The 18,973-nt window shown below is 42.7% G+C and overlaps 1 protein-coding gene across 1 annotated transcript in view; it reads left to right on the plus strand.

Annotated features, from left to right (window-relative positions):
• Positions 1–18,973, plus strand: part of LOC108797515 (ras-related protein R-Ras2-like) — a 53,532-nt gene that overhangs the window by 21,754 nt on the left and 12,805 nt on the right. The window contains exon 3 of the mRNA XM_018569124.1: positions 12,555–12,642. Coding sequence (XP_018424626.1) covers positions 12,555–12,642 — 88 coding nt within the window. The remainder of the gene's footprint in view (positions 1–12,554; positions 12,643–18,973) is intronic.

An 18,973-nucleotide genomic window follows, 5' to 3' on the forward strand; every position in this document is an offset into this window, starting at 1 on the left:
CTGATAAAGAATTCTGAAATGGGTCCCTTTTGGGCATGTCATCAAGCACTTTGGAATTCATATGAAAGTGCTACGAGTTAGGCTAATACAGCTAATGAGCAGAGAGCTACAAATTGCTCACAAGGCTAAAGCTTGGATCAGTAGCTGCAAAGAGAAAATTGGAAGATGACGGGGCTTGTAAAACATGGTATACTTTCTGGAGACAATGAATAGGTGATCATTTGAACCATCTCACAATGTACGCTGACTCACTTGTCTCAAAGCTTATTATGATGTCACAGTCTAATATTTCACAGCCTGCGGTAAGGTAAGATTACTGGAATGTTGCCAACACATTCCTAACTATGCAGGGCTGAACTGTTTTTTTTTTACGAGGGGGTGTTGTGTGGCAAGCTGTAAATATGTAAAAGTGTAGAGCTGCTAAAGTTATAAAATCTTCAGGGAAATGCTACGTGTTCTGGGGAACCTTAAAATGTGATATACCCAAATAGAAATGTACCGATACTAGTATCGTTTCCGATACTGAGTATTTGGGCAAGTAGTCAATTTTTTTTTTAAGGAATACACAACTTTTTTTATATTGTATGTGATATGCACCTTAAACTTTTTAGGGAAATCTGTACTTAAAGAAATATGTATGCTGCTATCACTGACTTCCTTGTAACTGGGCCTATTAGGAACAAGCTTCCACATGTCATTGCATTTGGTCCTGTGTTGAGCAAGATAGCCCAATGGATGTAGTGTGGATGGGTCCTAATGCTTTCCAGTAATGTTGACTCTGAATTCAGGTTGCATTTAATTGGTTTATTGTTGTATTTGGAAGTTTTGTGGTGAGTGGTGCAGAGATTTAAGTTTTTGTTTTCCTTCTGTACACTAACACCATAAAACCTTTTGTCTACAGTTCACAGTAAAAATAACTTGCTGCGTCCATTAGAATCCCTTGCTTATTCGCTAAACACCTACTCATCAACCAGATCCCAGCAACCCGACTTCTTAAAAGCCGCCTCTTCAAACAAACGCTATGCCGCTCTCAAAGATAACAAGTGGCTGTGAGAGTGATTTGTACATATGAAAGGTATGCTGATGAAATGATTTTCAGAGGAGGAAGTTGCGGAGGAGACGGTAAAAAGGGTATCCCTTTAATCATCAAGAACACTGCTGCTTCTATGTAAACATTAGCTTTGTGGAAGCTTGCATCATATATTGACATTTCCCATTGTTATGGTCAATTTATTAGCAGAACTGCGGTCAGGGCCAACCTCACAAGTAACCTCGTGTAATATTTGGTTATGTGTGCTTGCTATCTCATTTTGTGTTGTGCCTTGTTGGAGAACCATATACACTAAAAATGAAAAAAATATATAGTAAGTATGTATGTGCTGTCTTCGTATGATAATAGATGTGAAGGGGATCTGGAGAAAATCATGTTCCATTTTTCTATTCTAGTTTTAGCCTCTATTGACATCTAGCGTTTCTATAGCTATTTCTGACCTAAAAATCGATAAAGAAAAAACTCCTAAAAAAATCCCATTCATCTCTATGGCCATGTTCACATCTGAGCGTTTTGTCGCTTGTAGCAAAACACCAGTCACTGGGAAAAGTACATGAGCTTCTTTGTGGCAGATTAAGAGGACTATGGCCCAACCTTTTTTTGCCATAGTTCTCTTTAGGGTCACAGGAGGACATATACTAATGTCCTCCTGTAACCCAAAACTCAGCATATTGTGGGCTATTGTCAGCTATATGCCCAGAGCTGGGATGCAGCCGGGAGGGATCAAGTCAGCGATCGGCTGTATGTAATCGCTCAGTTCCCGATCAATAGAGCCGACCTGTGACAGCTTCAGTGTCACACGTCGGCTCTAATTATGGGGATGAGTGTATTTCACTCTCCCCATAATTCTCCTTCAAGCGCTTCTTGGCCCCTATAGACGTCAATGGGAAACTCTAAAAAATGTTTTGCACACTTTTGACGTGCGTTTGCCCATTTACATGAATGTATCACAATCTGCTCGCAAAAAATGCGGGACTTGATTTATGCGCATAACCCACGCGCAAAAGATGCTGTCGCCAAGGTGTGAATCCAACTTAAAGGACAAAAACGCTTTCCTTTCTATTATATACCACCTGCATCACTCTAAATAATACACAATCCTTTTAAAAGATAAAAAAAATGTAAATCTCCAATAATATGGAGGAACAAACTTGTGCAAAAAATGACAAATGCACGTTTAAAGGAGAACTATGAGATGAGTGATTTCCACTCACCTCATAGTTCTAGCCGACCTGTGACAATGAGACTGTCACAGGTCGGCTCAGTAGATCGGGAGGTGAGCGAACACATACCGGGTTCGCTCACCCCTCGATCCTGTCACGGCTCTCTGCCGTGACAGGGGGAGGGGCTGGATTCCCCGCTGCGATCTGCCATCCCTGACTGGCGGAACGGACGGGGGAGGGGGCGGGTACAGCTGGCTCTGCCTCTAGATAGGCAGAGCCAGCTGTCACTCACGCAGCTGGGCGGATCTCGACGTCGATGTCGGGATCCGCTCCGGCCGTGGCGTCTCAGTATACCGCGAGCTGTAGCTCGCGGTATACTGAGCTTAGGGTAACGGAAGGACGCTAGTTTGTGTCCTTCCGTTACCCTAAGGAGAACTATGGGGAAAAACACTGACCCCATAGTTCTCCTTTTAAGAAAACATTTTATAAAAACACTTTTATAGTAGTATTAAACGCAAACTTTTTTTCAAAAACAAATCCAGATCAAACCTATATTGCCCAGCATAGGAATTCTTTACATTTTTTCCCCCAAACACGTAGTCATCATGTTTCTGAACAGCCCCATCTCTCTAAACTCTCCTTTCCTGAACTTCCTGTTGAGTACACGATAACAAGAGACAGAATAGACAGCTGCTTGAGACTGATCTACTAGCTTGGAGAAGGAAGGAGAACGGATAATCTATGTTTGTGGAGAGATACGAAGCTTATTAGCACAAACACGGATGGCTCCATAGGACCCTGCAAGGGAAAGGTGCCACTCTAAAACAGGATATCAGGACCAGTGCTCAGGGTGCCAGCTGATTTTGCAGGAAACTAAAACTTTTAAACATCAAGGAGCACCATCCATTATAAGTGATTTTAATCAGCACTTTAGCTTAAAAATCTTTCAACTTTAACCACCTCCCGTCCAATGAACATTCAGAATTAGCCGGACGGGAGTTTTCTGGATGCGGGTGGGCGTCTTTAAACGTCCTTTGTGCCCGATGGCGCGCACGAGCGGGAAACCGCCAGAATTTGAAACAGCCAGCAATGGCTGTTTACATACAAGCGGTCCGGCATCTGTAAAGACGCCCGATCGCTTGTATGATGCATGTATCTGTGAGTCCCCACTTACCTCTTCTCATGGTTGCCATCCCCCCCGCCCCCGCGATTCTGGGAGTCCGTGCACTGAGAACGGAGGTAGATCAGTACATGATCTCCCTCCGCTCTCCTCCCCGGTCTCTGAATTCAGGAAGTTATGTTTACTACATCACTTCCACATTCCTCTATCACTCTCCGGTACAGAAACCAGAGAGAAGCTGATGAAGCGGTAGGTAATGAAATGGGAAGTACCCAACTCACTGCCAGCAAGTGGAGTAAGTCAGCACAGTGGCTTGGTGGTTGGCATTTCCTCCTTGCAGCACTGGGTGTCCACGGTTCGAATCGCGACGCTATCTGCATGTTCTTCTCTTGCGGAGGTTTCCTCCCATACTCCAAAGATATGCTGGTCGCTTAATTGGCTACTGTCTAAATTGGCCCTAGTATGTGTATGTATGCATATGGGACCTTAGATTGTAAGTGCCTTAGGGCAGTACTGATGTGAATGTACAGTATGTAAAGCGCTACGTAAATTGTCGGAGCTGTATAAATAGCTGTAGTAAATACGTGTGTCCCCCCCAATACATGTGATGTGAGTTATAGATAAATAACAAACTCGTGCCACAGACATTTCCCTTTCAATTCAAATTATGTAAATGTTAAATAAGCAATATATCACAATAATAAATGGAGGGGGCTAGGCAAAGAGATCCTCAGCCCCATATCACATGACAATATATACATGTCACAAGAGAATGAAATTCAAGCATCTCTGAATATATTGCAATTTGCCATCAACAATCTAAATAAAGTATTTGTGTGTGCTTTTAATAGGATTATGTGTTGTTTCTAGTAGTGCAGACAATATATAATAGAAGGAAAGTTCCTTGTCTTGCATGGTGCGGGTTCACTTATAAAAAAAATGTATTCTCTAATGGCTAACTTATGTAAGCATGAATGGGGTGCAAAGTAACTTCTGTAGGCTGGAAATACTTAATTTTTTTCCTGTTAATTAGTGAAACAAAAATAAGATACTAGAAAACATCAATTACATAAGCAACATTTTTACTTCGAGCAGAGGTGGAGAAGTTAATATGGAATTCAGGAGCCAGTCTGTCCAATCCAGGAGCCAGCAGGATTTTTTAGGAGCCAGCTCCATTTACACCAACTAGAGCAGGGGTAGCCAAACTACGGCACTCCAGCTGTGGTGAAACTACAAATACCATGATGCATCTCTCTCCGGGAGTTGTGGCTGTGAGAATCTTGCAATGCCTCATGGGATTTGTAGTTCCACCACAGCTGGAGGGCCGGAGTTTGGCTACCCCTGAACTAGAGAAAACCTCAAAGGTTAGGTGCCAGTTGTAATTTTGAAGGCTCCTGGGATTTGTCCAGCCCCGACTTGGAGGAAACCTTCTTCCCACAACAGTGGAACTTCAGGATATCTGGGGAGGTCCTGCAGACCAGCAAGGCCAGTTGGAGTCCACTTCCAGCATCTTTTTTTAATAGTATCACCAAAATGATGTATTGAAATTACTCTAGGACCTCTAAAGTTAGAGATTTCACTTCACTGCTGACAATATTTTACTAGACAAGAACTCTCCAACAACTAGGGTTGCCACCCGTCCGGTTTTCAACCGGACAGTCCGGGTTTGGCGTCTTGTGTACGGGTGTCCAGCCAGCGGGCACCCGTACACAAGACACTCTGCTGACACCGGCACTTTAAATTTTCTCGCAGATGCGGCTGCGAGGTCCTTGGTAAACAACAGCAACACAGGCCTAAAAAACAAAAAAGCTTTTCTTTAGGAGAGGATAGAAAGACGAGAACCCCTGCCAGATTTTTGTCGGTGTCCCTGTCGCAGATTTTCTCTTTCCTTCCTGACTGGATAAGACATTGTCAGCAGGAAAGGAAGTGAAGGTAAATCTCTCCAGCAGAGGCCCTGATACCCGTAAACACCCAATAGTAGAATCCTACCCCACTATATCCAAAACTAAAGAAGGGCAGAGTGCAGAGTCCGCTGCCTAGAAGAGCCTAGACATGGCTTAAACCTGCAGTCAGCCTTCTCTTCTTTGCAGCGATCTATAAAAATAAACAATTGCTGTGTTTTAATAAACAGGAAATAGCGAGCACGTCTTTTTCTGGCACTCCTCTCTAAATAAAACCCATAGAAGGATGGAGACAATACTACATAGAGGCTGATGTGGTATGTTGATGTAATGGCACTAGTTCAGTGGCCCTTTGTTGTAAAGGCCAGCTCCTAGTAAAATGCTAATTAAAACCGCATGACGGGGGATGTTCTAACATACACAAATCAAAGCAGTTGGCGTTTGGACAGCGTGGACGATATTTGTTTTTGTTTTATAGTTTGTTTTAACGAGGACAGATTCTTGTAAATGTAGACTGGTAGAATTTTATTTTTACTCCATGTTCTATAATGAAATGTGAAAGAGAGAGCTGAGAATGTCACGGAACTGATGCTGATGCACTGGTTATGTGGTCACTTTGAAGCATCTCAGGAGACGGGTGTAAGGAAACTTCTTAGGCCCCATTCACATTGAGCGGTTCGCAAATCGCGTGTTTGTCGCACGATTTGCATTTTGCGCGATATCGCGCAAATGCTTGCATTGAGCAAGCTTGAATCGCGGCTAAATCCGCTCCAAAAAGGGTCCTGCTGTAGCGACGCACGACCTGCGACAGCAGGACCCTTTGCCCTATTGAGAAGCATTGGAGAGCGATATCGCGCGGTAAATTGCCGCGATATCGCGGGAATTACCGCGCGATAAATCGCTCAATGTGAACGGGGCCTTAGTCAGAGCCAGCTCTACCAAAGCAGTCAGTTGATATCCGTTGTTGTCAGTGGAGTTGGCTCTGATATCAGTCTCTCAATAACCCCACCGTATTTACGGAGACCATATGACAGACTCCATGGCATTGGTCATGTGACTGTGGCCTGGTCTGCATGCCCTATTAAAGAACATTTTCAGTACTTTAAACCACTTACACAATTTGTTTTAAAATGCCTGCATTTTCAATGTATAGATTCTCAATTAGTGTTTTGAAATTTGTTTGCGATTCTGCATTATTTTGTTTTTACTTGCTTGATATTGCATTTACAGATGTATAGTTCTGTCAAGTCTTTGTATGTCAGGCAGTGCAGTTAGCATCCTTGTTCAAATACTGCTTTGGGGAAATAAAAGAAGAGTTAGGTCTTCAGGAGAACCCTTTTTCTTGGGGGGGAGATGTGATCATGGTGCCCTGACTATAGAAATGGGATGATGACTATATAGGCAAAGCTGCTCATTGGTCAGCTCTGTCTAAACTTTAGTGCTTTGGACCCTTTCAGTGACCATTGCTCCAGTATTTGTCCATGTGTCCAGTATCACCTAGAGCCTGGGGCATCAGTTTCTGCTGGAATGCTATTTCAGCCTCTCTGTCGCCTATAACATTGATTTGGTAGAGTAGATGAGCTTTATTTAGGTAGAGGTTTGCTTTGATAACCATGTGGATAGGGATAGGCTTTGTCGTCACTTTTAAGGCTGGGGCAGGGGTCTGATCTGTGTGAGACCTTTCCAAACACAGCCAAGAATTGCACAAACACCAGCCATCTCTGAGCCAGCATCTCAGTCCAGATAGTAGATGATGACCCTGGATGATACTTGAAGAGACATGGCTCCATCCTTCTTGAAAGAAAAGTGATTGTCAGGGGTTGTATTGTGATCTCTTTGAGAAGTAATAAATACCCATAAGTGTTACTTATGTTGTACATTGCGTACTATGCATGCACTTAGTATGAAAAATGATATATGTATATTTTTTTATAAGTTTGATATAAACCTTCTATTAGGTTGGCGCTGCGCTCTCTGTGTGTGTGGACAAGAGCAGGGAGCACTTGAACTCTCAAAGACATTCATGCCAGCCAAATATATTGTTTCCTTGAGCTATTTTTGTTGCTGCGCTCCCAGTGCCACAGACTGGGAATGAGAGGGAGGGAGGAGAAATCGATTTCTTCCTGTCAATGTTCTCAGTTTCCATGTCTGCCTACAGAGATGAGACTGTTTGATACAGGAAATCAGAAATTTCTTGCTGCAGAATAACCTGGCTGATTGCTAGACCATATTCCAGGGGGCTGATGACCCTGTCCAGGAAACACTGCTGCTGTGCTAGATTCCATTTAAGAAATGGATAGATATAAATGATAGATATAAAGTCACATGGCAACATCAAGAACAGGCTTCAGGTAGCGACATATTTCAATGAGTAGTTGAACATCCAAGCAGAGCAAACAAGTATGCATATCGAGATGTAACTAGTAGAAACACTGCAAGAATCTCAAAAGACATTTAATACTCTGGATATGGAAAGTAAGTCTAAAGGGTTATCTTTGATAGGATATAACAAGAAATCCATGTCTATCTAGATTTTTAGTCCCTAGATTGCAGATGCCCGAGGAAGCAGGGAGAAGCATTTGCTGAAAGAGAAAGGAGTAAGAAAAAGGAGTAGGGGCAGCACGAGAGGGAGAAAGGTCAATGCAGGAATTAGAGTAGAGGCTGGAGAATCTAGGAGTGGATCGCTCGAAGAGATTGGTGTTAAGTGAACCTGTTCGAAATGCCCTTCATGGGCAAAGCATTGGTTCACTTTAGCGGGAGGAAAACAAGCAGAGCAGGGTTCTATCCACACCGCATAAGTCATACAGTATAAAAATGTACAAAAGGCTTCCAAAAAAGGTCTTGTTGTTGTTAGTGTCTACAGATAATCATTTATTTTCAAACCTGCGATAGAAAAACCTGTCTGGGTACTTAACCCAGACACTTCCTTCTCAAAATTTGGAGAACAGCACCTGGTGGGTGTTATAGAGCATACATGGTTAAAAGTCTGGTTGTGTTACTACAAGGCTGTATTGTTGCTCTACGCTCAGTGCAGTCCTCTAGTTATAAACATTGACATTATTATAGGCACTCCTTCTAACTGACATGAGGAAATGAGATGGCATAATGACAGAAAAAAATTCTAATAAGACATATGCCAGGCTACTGAACAAAATGGCTCCTAAGTAACCTGTCTCTCCTCTTACCTTCCTAGGTTATATGAGAAGAGAAAATGTATGCAGGTGAAGCAGAAGCACTGATTGGTTGTTTCTGGCTCAGCAGCCAATAAATGCTTTTGCCTCACCCATCACTAAGATCGTGTCCAGTGGAACCCAGATGGTTGTGTGCACTAGGTGATCAGTATTTTCGTGTTTTTAAGGAGTAATTTCATAGCTAGTGCAACAACACGGAGCTGCAGACCTAAGACCAATGCTTTAATTTCTTTAAAATGCCCTCTATTTAAAAAGTCAATAAGGGTGAGGAACCCCTTTAAAAGTACTAGGTCAATGCCTTCAACTGTTAACTGTACATGTGTATTTATGGCTTTCAGTCTATGGGTGCATATTTACGACTCTGTCTGTGTGTGCTGAGCGCCTTGAATGGGTCATATTTACTTTTGAAGGCAAGAGTGTTGTCTTGCAGAACAGTAGTAGTAGTTGACTGCGGGTGGTCACTGCTTCGTCACATTCTGCAACTCTTAGAAACTTGAGAAGACTTGGGACAGTATCCAGCCGGAAACCCAACCCCCTTATTGGTATGTCAAGGTCCATTGGTCTCCTGCTTCCAGACAGTTTGATTTATGGCCCATACAAATAGCAGGATGTTTGAATTGTAGACTAGATAAAGTTATTTACTGCTCGGTAACCACATACGCCCTTCTCAGGTGTGACACAGGGCCAGTTTAAGGTCACAGTCCCAGCATTTACATGTCACATCTGGGCCCCAAGGAGATAAAGGGATGATTTTTATGGTTCCACTCAAATGTCTTTCTATTTGTCAATAAAGTTATGACATAACCTTAATCTTTGTGCTGTCTCGGAATATTTTAATTGTTGTAGCCTTTTATATGATCTTTTTATGATGGCTCGAACATTTAACCCCAGCCTAAGTCTGTATATTATATTTTTTGGGGGGGAGGGATTTGGTGGGTTTTCAAAGCAATCTAATTTACATGGATGACTTCCCTCTGGCAGTCTTGAGATTACTTGAATTTTCCAGTGGTCATTTTCCCAAGCTGATTTGAATCTGACTAGGTTTTTTTATAAGTTGACAGAAGCCATGTTTCCCAGCGTGTAGTTTTTGTACATGGGCCCAACTATGGAAACTACAATGTTTGGGGGTTTTTTTTTTCCAGTGTTTTAAAAGTCCAGTTATGAAATCCACTATTGGCTTTTTTACATAATTTTTGGACTATTACTGACCTGCAGTGTTTAATTTTGACAGCAAATTTCTATTTTAGTTTGTCACAGGCTTATGACTAACATGCCATTTAGTTTTGGTGATATTTTAGTCATCTAAATTGTTTTGGCTTTAGTCAACTAAATATTATAAGATTTTAATCGACTAAATCTACAGTAGATTTAGTCTACTAAAAATCGAGTGGTTTTAATTTTAAGAATTTTTCTAAAATGTCCAATCTCCTTATATACTTCTGGAGTAAACATCTGTTAACCTGTTATTACGTATGGTATTAAGGTTTGAACATGCAATACAGACACAGATTTAACTGTTGTTAGACATAACATGTCTTTTATTTATCTTAAAATTAGGTTAAACCAAGTCTTCTTATAAAGAAACAATAATATTGAATATTTTCAACAAAGAACCAGTAATTAGATATGCATTGATTATAACCACTTGCATATGACCTTCTTTGTTCTTTCAAGCAGAAGTGCAACTCTAAAATATTAAAATAAAAAAACTATATGGGCTGTAATGCCATTGTACATATTACTTATTAGCCATCCATTCAGAATGGAACTGAAACTGGAAGTCCAAAGAGATTAGTTCTGCTTGGATCTCTTCCCAAATCACTAACATTTTAATCTAGTTTTAGTTAGTTGCCTAATGTCAATATATTTTTGTTTATAGTTTTAGTCATCATAATTTTAGTTGGAATTATTCAGTTGTAAGCTAGATTTGAACATGGTCTGCCCTAACAAAGGGTTAAAAACAGGGGGTCTCATTCACATGAGAAAAGGCCGGCTCATACAGATCCATGCTGCGTGCACGGCCATATCAGGCAGCTCCTTGAAAGGACAGGTGCTGCGTGTGATTAGTACGCAGCCCCTGTCCTTCTCTATGGGAGTACGCGGCCATACGCCGCCCTACGCTCACCCCAAGTGCAGGTCCGTACGGGTGCATCCTGTCAGCGTACGAGTACGGACACCCGCACAGATGTGCAGGGCGGGTGAGCGTAGGGCAGCGTATGGCCGCGTACTCCCATAGAGAAGGACAGGGGCTGCATACTAATCTGTCCTTCCAGAGAGCTGCCTGATATGGCCGTGCACGGAGCTGTACGTGCCGGCCTTTTCTCATGTGAATGAGGCCTTAGAAGCATTGCCTTTCTATGGGGATAGTCAGAGCTTGCTGTTAATGAAATTGAGAAAGAAGCTTGCAAAGGCTACACCTAAAGGATAAGAAATTTTCTTTAATATTATTTTAGATATGCTGCATGAATGTGAACACATAACAAGCCTATAGCGGAGGGTTTCTAAACTCTAAAGTGAAAATACACTTAGGGGACCAATCACACCAATATCCGGCCGAAAACGTGAGTCAACAGAGGTCTGTTGACGTGCAATTTTAACCTCCATTGACTTCTGTTGGATTTTATGTTTTTGGCTTTTATTTTTGCCAATCGTAATTGTAATTAACATGTTCTGAGTGGACAAACTTCTGTGTATTATTATTTATTTATTTTTACTTGTGTTCCGTTGCATTGACATCTGTTTAGTTTTTTTGTTTTTAATTTGGGAGACCAGTACACTAGCAACTGTAAGGCATTCACATAAAATAGATCAATAGAGCCTTTAAGTTTTTACCAAGAATTCCTTTGCAGTATGCCTTGTCACTGTGACAGACCTTGCATGGAGCAAACTGAATATTGTTTTGCGTGTGTTTATGATGTTGTGCTGTTTATTTAATAAGGCAGCTTTGTGCTTTGCTGATATAGCATATGACTGTGACTTGCTCTGTTTATTTATGTCACAATGTGAACAAAGTCCAAGGTAATCATTTCTGTCACCACCTTGTTTGCTGGTGTCTGGCATTCTGTGGTGTCCCTGAGAGGTCTGGTGTGTTATGGTCCGTCTGCCTCCTTCAGTGAATGCTTATAAATGTGAGCTTGCATTTAACAAGGGGTGTTCTGCAGACTGAAACCAATGCAAGCCTAATGCATTCTGGATGCAAATGATTTTCCATTTCCTCATTTGGAATCTTTTGTGTTTTGACATTTGTAAATTGTCTGTTATGATTGCAGAAATAGGCTTGAGTAAAACGGTAGTTTGTATCTACAATTAAAAAAAAAAATAATAATTATCAAAAGAAGCACCCTCTGCATGGACTGTACGTGTTCTTCCAGAGTTTGCTTGATATGGAATCGTATGCATTACTGCCCTGGTGCTCTATGACATGCCGCCCGGCTTCCTGACACTGGACGTTCCTGTATCAGGATAGGCATCGGGAATATTTGGCCGAGTAAGGGTACGCCCCCAAATACTTAGTATCGACGCTGATGCTAGTATCGTTGCATCACTAGTTTTAACCCTTCCCTAATACATCAGAAATTTAAATAATTGGCTTTAGTTATCAATTACATTTAAAGATGTTGTTGTCTATCCAGGGCATGGTTACAGTAACTCCTTTATAGCCCACTCCCCACCCAGCAAGTTGTACTTGTCCATCCATGCTCACCCTGCTGGAGTCCACATTGAGTTAGCTCTGTCTGAACATGCCAGTGCGGTTGGTGTCACTACCACCATTCTCCCACCAAACCCCCCCCCCACCAAGTGGTTGATAGTGATTGAGCTGGCGATTGCCCACTTATGCCCAAACAGTTGTCACATAAGGCAATTGCATGCTCTTCCATACACTTCAGGGGTGCACTGACGGATTCAATGCAGAGAATACCTTGTTGGGGGAAGCTATCTGAGGGCATGGTCACCCTTCCGTGAATTTGCAGTGATTTCAAATTAAAGCCTTTTTAGATCAGAAATTTGGACATTTGAGAGCTTTGCATTATTTAAGTATTATTGGTTGACTATAGAATGAATGGCTGTTTTTATACATTTACATTAAAAAAGTAATATTTTGCCTTTTTTTTTTTTCCCTTCATCCAGTCCTACTTTGTTTCCGATTATGATCCGACCATTGAGGATTCCTACACCAAGATATGCAATATCGATGGAAAGCAGACACGATTGGACAGTAAGTGTTTTCCTTCATTTCCATGGTGGCAGGAATGGTCTATGTAAAGATAATCATACACATGCAGGTATTGTTGCACAGTTTTGGCCGTTCATACAACAGTTTGTGGCATAAAAATAAACTGTTGATCAATGGTCTGTGAATGTGATATAAATATGTACAGTCATTCTGGTTAATCATGCATGTTTATGCTTTGTGCAGACAACCTTGGCAGCGACCTTACCTTGGGAAATAGTAGCAGTCAGCTGCGAAAGTCAATCCTGGGCTATTTATTTTTTACTTCATGTAGATGGCATCTACACAGATCAGAAATTAGCTATAGGTGTATGGTGGTTTCCCGGTCTACCTACTGTCAGCCACATTGGCCAGGACAAATTAAAAAACATATGCAGTATAACTATGCAATAAATGCACATTTCCCAATTTTATCCATTTAAAGACCATGCATGTTCAGAAAATTACCCGTTGATGTGCCAGACATACACTCAGCTCCTGAGTCCTTTTGTGGGCTGGCAACAGCTGAGAAAAGGTTCCAGAAAACTTTTTCTTGAGGATGCAGCTGTAAATTATTGTAAGAATTGCAGCATTTACCAATTACAGAACTGGCTGAAATCACATTCAGTTTTAGAGCCCGCTCACACCACATCCAGTGCATTCTAGCACGGTTAGTGGCCGGAACTTACTGGATTGCTAAATTGAAGCCTCCCACTTTCTGGGGCGGGTGGGGCATACACTATTTTTTTATGATCGCACCGGACCATTGCTGTGCCACGCGTTCTAGTGCAGGCGATTGCACTGCAGACTGCGGTGCTATTGACATTAATGGCACCGCCTTACCCCCTCCCGCCCCAGAACGCAGGGAGGACTTGCTCTATGTGATCCAGTGTGTTCAGGCCACTAATCGTGCTGGAACGTACTAAATGTGGTGTGAACAAACAAGGCTTTAAATCTTAAATTGGCTGAGGACCTCAGAGGAGGAGTGAGAGGGCTACATAAGGGCAAAAAACCCCAGTTACATGCCTGCTTTACACTTTGTAACAAGCCATACAGCCTGGAGATGACTCTGCTTTTAGGAATCCACTGCCCTCTAAAGGAGCGTACTGCACTGTGTACACAGGTGCTGTTCAATTGTGACAATAATGTTGTATTAATCTGATCACACAAATGGTCCTGATTAGACAGTGGTGGGAAGGACATGCTTAAGTCAGAGAATCCCAATGTTCACTTACTTTGTTGGAAACAGTGATCAGACAAGGTTTTTTTTAACTTGCCTCATTGATGGTTCACCATAGAGAAAAAATTGTCACTCAGTCCAGCTGAAATAGACAGGATTGGGTGATGCTATCCTTAAAGGAGAACTATGAGGTGAGTGCTTTTCACTCACCTCATAGTTCTAGCCGACCTGTGACAATGAGACAGTCACAGACAGTCACAGGTCGGCTCAGTAGATCGGGAGGTGAGCGAACACATACCGGCGTTCGCTCACTTCTCGATCCTGTCACAGCTCTCTGCCGTGACAGGGGAGGGGCTGGATTCCCCCCTCCCCGCTCCGATCCGCCAGCGCTGACTGGCAGAACGGACAGGGGAGGGGGCTGGTACAGCTGGCTCTGCATCTAGATAGGCAGAGCCAGCTGTCAGTCATTCAGCTGGGTGGATCTCAATAGTATTGTCGGTATCCATCCTGGCTGCGGCGATTTCAGTATATAGCGGGCAATAGCTCGCTATATACTGAGCTTTGGGTCACGTGAGGAGGTTAGTATACGTTCTCTCGTGACCCGATAGAGAACTATGGGGAAAAACACTTACCCCATAGTTCTCTTTTAAGCTTCTTGTGATGGCCTCTGTTCTTTTAGATGTCTATATATTTGTCCTGTGTAGCTGTAGTATAATTGTATTTCTGTCTGCCTATAATGTTGGCAGTAAGTGGGGGGTGTTGTTTTTTGCCTAAATATTTGGCACAAGAAAATGTCCCTAATTCCCATTTATAAAAGCTATAAGGTAGTACATAGAGATGACCCAGCCTTCCCAATTATTGCTTCATAGACACGAATAGTGAGATCATCTAACATGCACTGGATATGGAATGTGCTGGTCGAGTGAGGGGAGGGTCTGATTTGCCTCATAAAAATCAAATTCCTATGTGTATAACTCGTTAGCCAGAGCCCCCTTCTTTTCCAATGGTAAAGTGATCCTGTTCTCAGTGTGAATATATACTGAACAAGCCGTAAAAGCACTTTAAAGCAAGCCGTCGCTCTCCTCTGTAGATATATATATATAATTTATTACAGGTATTTATATAGCGCCAACAATTTACGCAGCGCTTTAGATACTGCACATTCACATCAGTCCCTTGCCTGAAGGAGCTTACAATCTAAGGTCTCTATTGTACACACATTCAGGGTCAATTTAGATGGGAGCCAGTAAACCCTCCAGCATGTCTTTGAAACCGGAGTACCTGGAAGACACCCACACAAACACAAGGAGATCATGCAAACGCCTTGGAGATAGTGTCCTGACTGGGATTCGAACCGGGGACCCCCAGTGTTGTAAGGCAGAACCACGAAGCAAATGAAAAAAAAAAAAGGAACTCATGCAGCCACCACATCGAAGAATATCCTTTAAGGCAGGGACGTCCAAACTGCAGCCCTCCAGCTGTGGTGGAACTACGAATCCCATGAGGCTTTGCAAGATTCTCACAGCCACAGACATGACTCCCGGAGAGAGATGCTTCATGGGATTTGTAGTTTCACCACAGCTGGAGGGCCGGAGTTTGGACATCCCTGCTTTAAGGCCTTATTCACACGAGAAAAGGCCGCCACGTACAGCTCCGTGCTGCGTGCACGGCCGTATCTGGCAGCTCCCGGGAAGGACAAGTGCTGCATGTGATTAGTACGCAGCCCCTGTCCTTCTCTATGGTAGTATGCGGCCTATGCGCCGCCCGACGCCCACGTCAAGTGCAGGTCCGTACGGGTGTCGTGGCTCGGACGCAGACAGGATCCATCCTGCCAGCGTACGAGTACTGATACCCGCACGGACGTGCAGGGCCGGTGAGCGTAGGGCGGCGTATGGTTGCGTACTATAGAGAAGGACAGGGGCTGCGTACTAATCACATGCAGCGCCTGTCCTTCCCGGGAGCTGCCCGATACGGCCGTGCACGCAGCACGAAGCTGTACGTGCTGGCTTTTTCTCGTGTGAATGAGGCCTAAAGCTTAAAAGCCCAAGAACACAAATATATTATATATCAGTTTACCTGTCCTTTTGCATGTGATTTGGTTTCTATTTTTCACGATATTTTCCTTCATTATTTATTTAATTTTTTTTACCTGGTGCTCCTGCTAGTAACACAACCTGTCCTTGTGTGATTGGGAACAATGTAGCTGATAAGAGGGCAATAGAGGCAGATTGAACAGGAAGTTATTGGCTCACTAGATTTCTGGAAAGATCAGCAGATGTTTTATACACTTGTAGAATAGATGTAGCGAGACGCTTCTAATGCTATATTAAAGGGACCAAAGGGGGCTGGCACAGGCAACACATTTTCTGAAATTCTAAAGGCCGTGACACACTGCGCGCGGAGCGGGGGCGCGCTGCCTTTGCGAGCAGTGTGTCATGTAATTTTTCTGCTCGGCACCTCAGCTTGCGAGAGCTCGCGGAGCTGAGCGTGCCGAGATGAACAATTTCAACTTCAGCCAATCGGCTCGCGCGTATAAACCAGCGCGTTGCGATGCGACAGCTGGCAGTTTGTTACGGACGAGCCGATTGGCTGAAGGTGCTGTCAATCATCTGACTGCACTCAGCTCACACACTGCACGCAAAGCTCCGTGCCGGATAGCTTTGCTTCGCTCTGCACGGCTTCGCGTGCAGTGTGTCACGGCCTTAAATTGCTTGAATCCTATTTTACATTGTATTGGCCCTCTCGGCTTTAGGAACTGAGAAGAAATATTTAAGTTACTTTATTTAAAGATAAAATAAACTTTAACTATAAAACAGAAGGTATCTTCGTGCCTCACTTAAATCACAAATCTAAACAACAAAGAGGTTTATTCCTTATTTTACTGAGCAGGGCATGTCGTTCATAGCAGCCAAGACCTACTCCTTAGAAGCCATGGTTCCCATACATTGCACTGATGATGGCCAACAAGCCTAAGGGCCTTGTCAATGGGCTTTGGGCTTGTGTTGATGGCATCAGTTTGAGATTCTTCTGAGATCATTTAGAATTCATTGACGAGTGTATTTGATCTCCTTCTGAACTGCATTTGACTTGCTTCAAGAGGGTCTTGCATTCCCATACAAGTCTAAAAATCTGCTTGAAATAAACAAAAGCCCATCAACATCGGTCCTAAAACAGCTGTATGCGGTTTGGAATAAATGCCTCTTATCTGTGCTGTAAACGAGCAGTTTTGGATGGCTCAAAAAACGTATTTGCATGGCCCTACCCTATTTTTGCTTTTTAATTTGTGATAGACATGAGACAAAAAGATGCCTCTTCTTTATGAAGGCTCTGCTGTGCTTTGCGGTGGTTTAGTGCAGAGCTGTGTGGTCCTTTTTTAGTCCCAGCTCACTGTCTGGTTATTGTTATGCAGGATTTATATAGCGCCAACAGTTTGCGCAGCGCTTTACAATATAAGGAAGACATTACAATCACAATACAATTCAAGACAAGATGGTAAGGAGGGTTGTAGTTCTGTTAAAAAAAAAGGAGGGTTGTAGTTTCTTATTGACTATGGAACAGATTTTGCTTCAATCAATATCCAAGTTCCTTGCCCTAGACACGAACAAGGGAAACCATGCAGTTAACATCTCTTTAGTTCTGATCTTGATTGCGGAGATACTTGTAGAAGGTTGCGCCTCCCAAACATAGTTTCCCAGTGAGATACATTTGAAGCATAGCCCTGTCACAGGGTGGTGTAAAAGTGTGTAATCACACAGTGCTAGAGGGAAAGGCATTCCAGGGAGGAAGGTGGTGGGGCCTGTAGGCTCTGTGGTACTGTAAGGGCCCTGGAGGAGTTTTCCTGGAATGTCAGGAATTTGACACAATGAACTCTGCAAATAAGTTTCAAGGAAGCTAGATAAGACATTCCAGACCTGGGGCAAGATCTACCATCCAGAGCTGACTTGGTGTAAACCTCACTGTATCTTCCCTAATGACTGGGGGAAGGAGGCAGTATCTCTTTGCAAGCACCTCATAAAGAACTGTTGTGATTGATGTTGTGTTTTATGGGTCTTAAGGATTTCTTTTATCTTTTAAAGTGCTCCTCCAGGCATTACTTGAATTTCCCCATAAGGTGATTGTAGTCCTATTGGTTTACTTGCAGCAATGCCATTAACTGCAAATAAAAAAGGATCATGGACAGTATTTGTCCCGAAAATGTAACGGTTAGTGCAAATAAAAAAAATAAATATCATGGACAGTAATCAAATGTGCTGATAAATTTACCCCCAAACCTCCTTCCCTCCCTGTAAAACATGTCCCTGCCTTTTCTTTTCTTTTACCTTGTTCCGAGAAAAAGCTTTTTATTATTCCAAGTGTCATTAGACAGGCTTGTAAAAATCTTACAAGGGCAGCTGCTTGGAGCTCAGTTTGTACTGATCATCGATATAGGCACACCCCCAGAACCACATTTCCCAAGAACCCTTTTTGCTCAGGCTTTTTGGTGTCAAGGCAGCAGCATTGTTTTATGTAGAATGGAATTTATGTATGTGGAATAGGACTGAGGGATAACAGGCAGGCAGAGCAGGTGGGGATGACCATACTGTTTAGGATTTCACTGCAGAAAAGGCAGTTTTAGTTAGCCACACAGACTAAGAGCTGACTATATTTCTGGCAGATCAGCAGGTGTGTGTGTGTGTGTGTGTGTGTGTGTGTGTGGTGTTTTTTTTTTAAGGAATCAAACATGAGCGACTGTGCGTGTATTGGGGAGAGATACTGAATTTCCTTAAGTGAACCTGTCATTTATAATTGCCTAAATGTATCTATAGACTCAAGACTGTGGTTGGTAGATATGGCTGCCATGCAGTTGTTCTAAGCTGCAATAAACATTCACGATTGCAGCATCCAATGTACAAAGTGTATGTCTAGTACAAACATTTTACCAATAAGGCCACCATTTATATTAGAAAGCAGTCAGATATACTGTACATGAATCATTTATTCATCCTCGGGCATTGATGCCAGATTCTTGGTCCTTAATCATGGACTGTTCTTTTATCTGTTTTTTAGCCTATATAGAGTGGTGGGAAGGAATTCTGCACATACCACTGACCCCAGTTTTTCATCGATTTAAAACCATAGCAATCAGATTGGGACATTTTGCAAAAACCTTTTTCTCCA

Source organism: Nanorana parkeri, unplaced genomic scaffold (genome assembly GCF_000935625.1).
Source record: "Nanorana parkeri isolate BGI_ZX_2015 unplaced genomic scaffold, ASM93562v1 scaffold1290, whole genome shotgun sequence".
Classification (NCBI taxonomy): Eukaryota; Metazoa; Chordata; class Amphibia; order Anura; family Dicroglossidae; genus Nanorana; species Nanorana parkeri.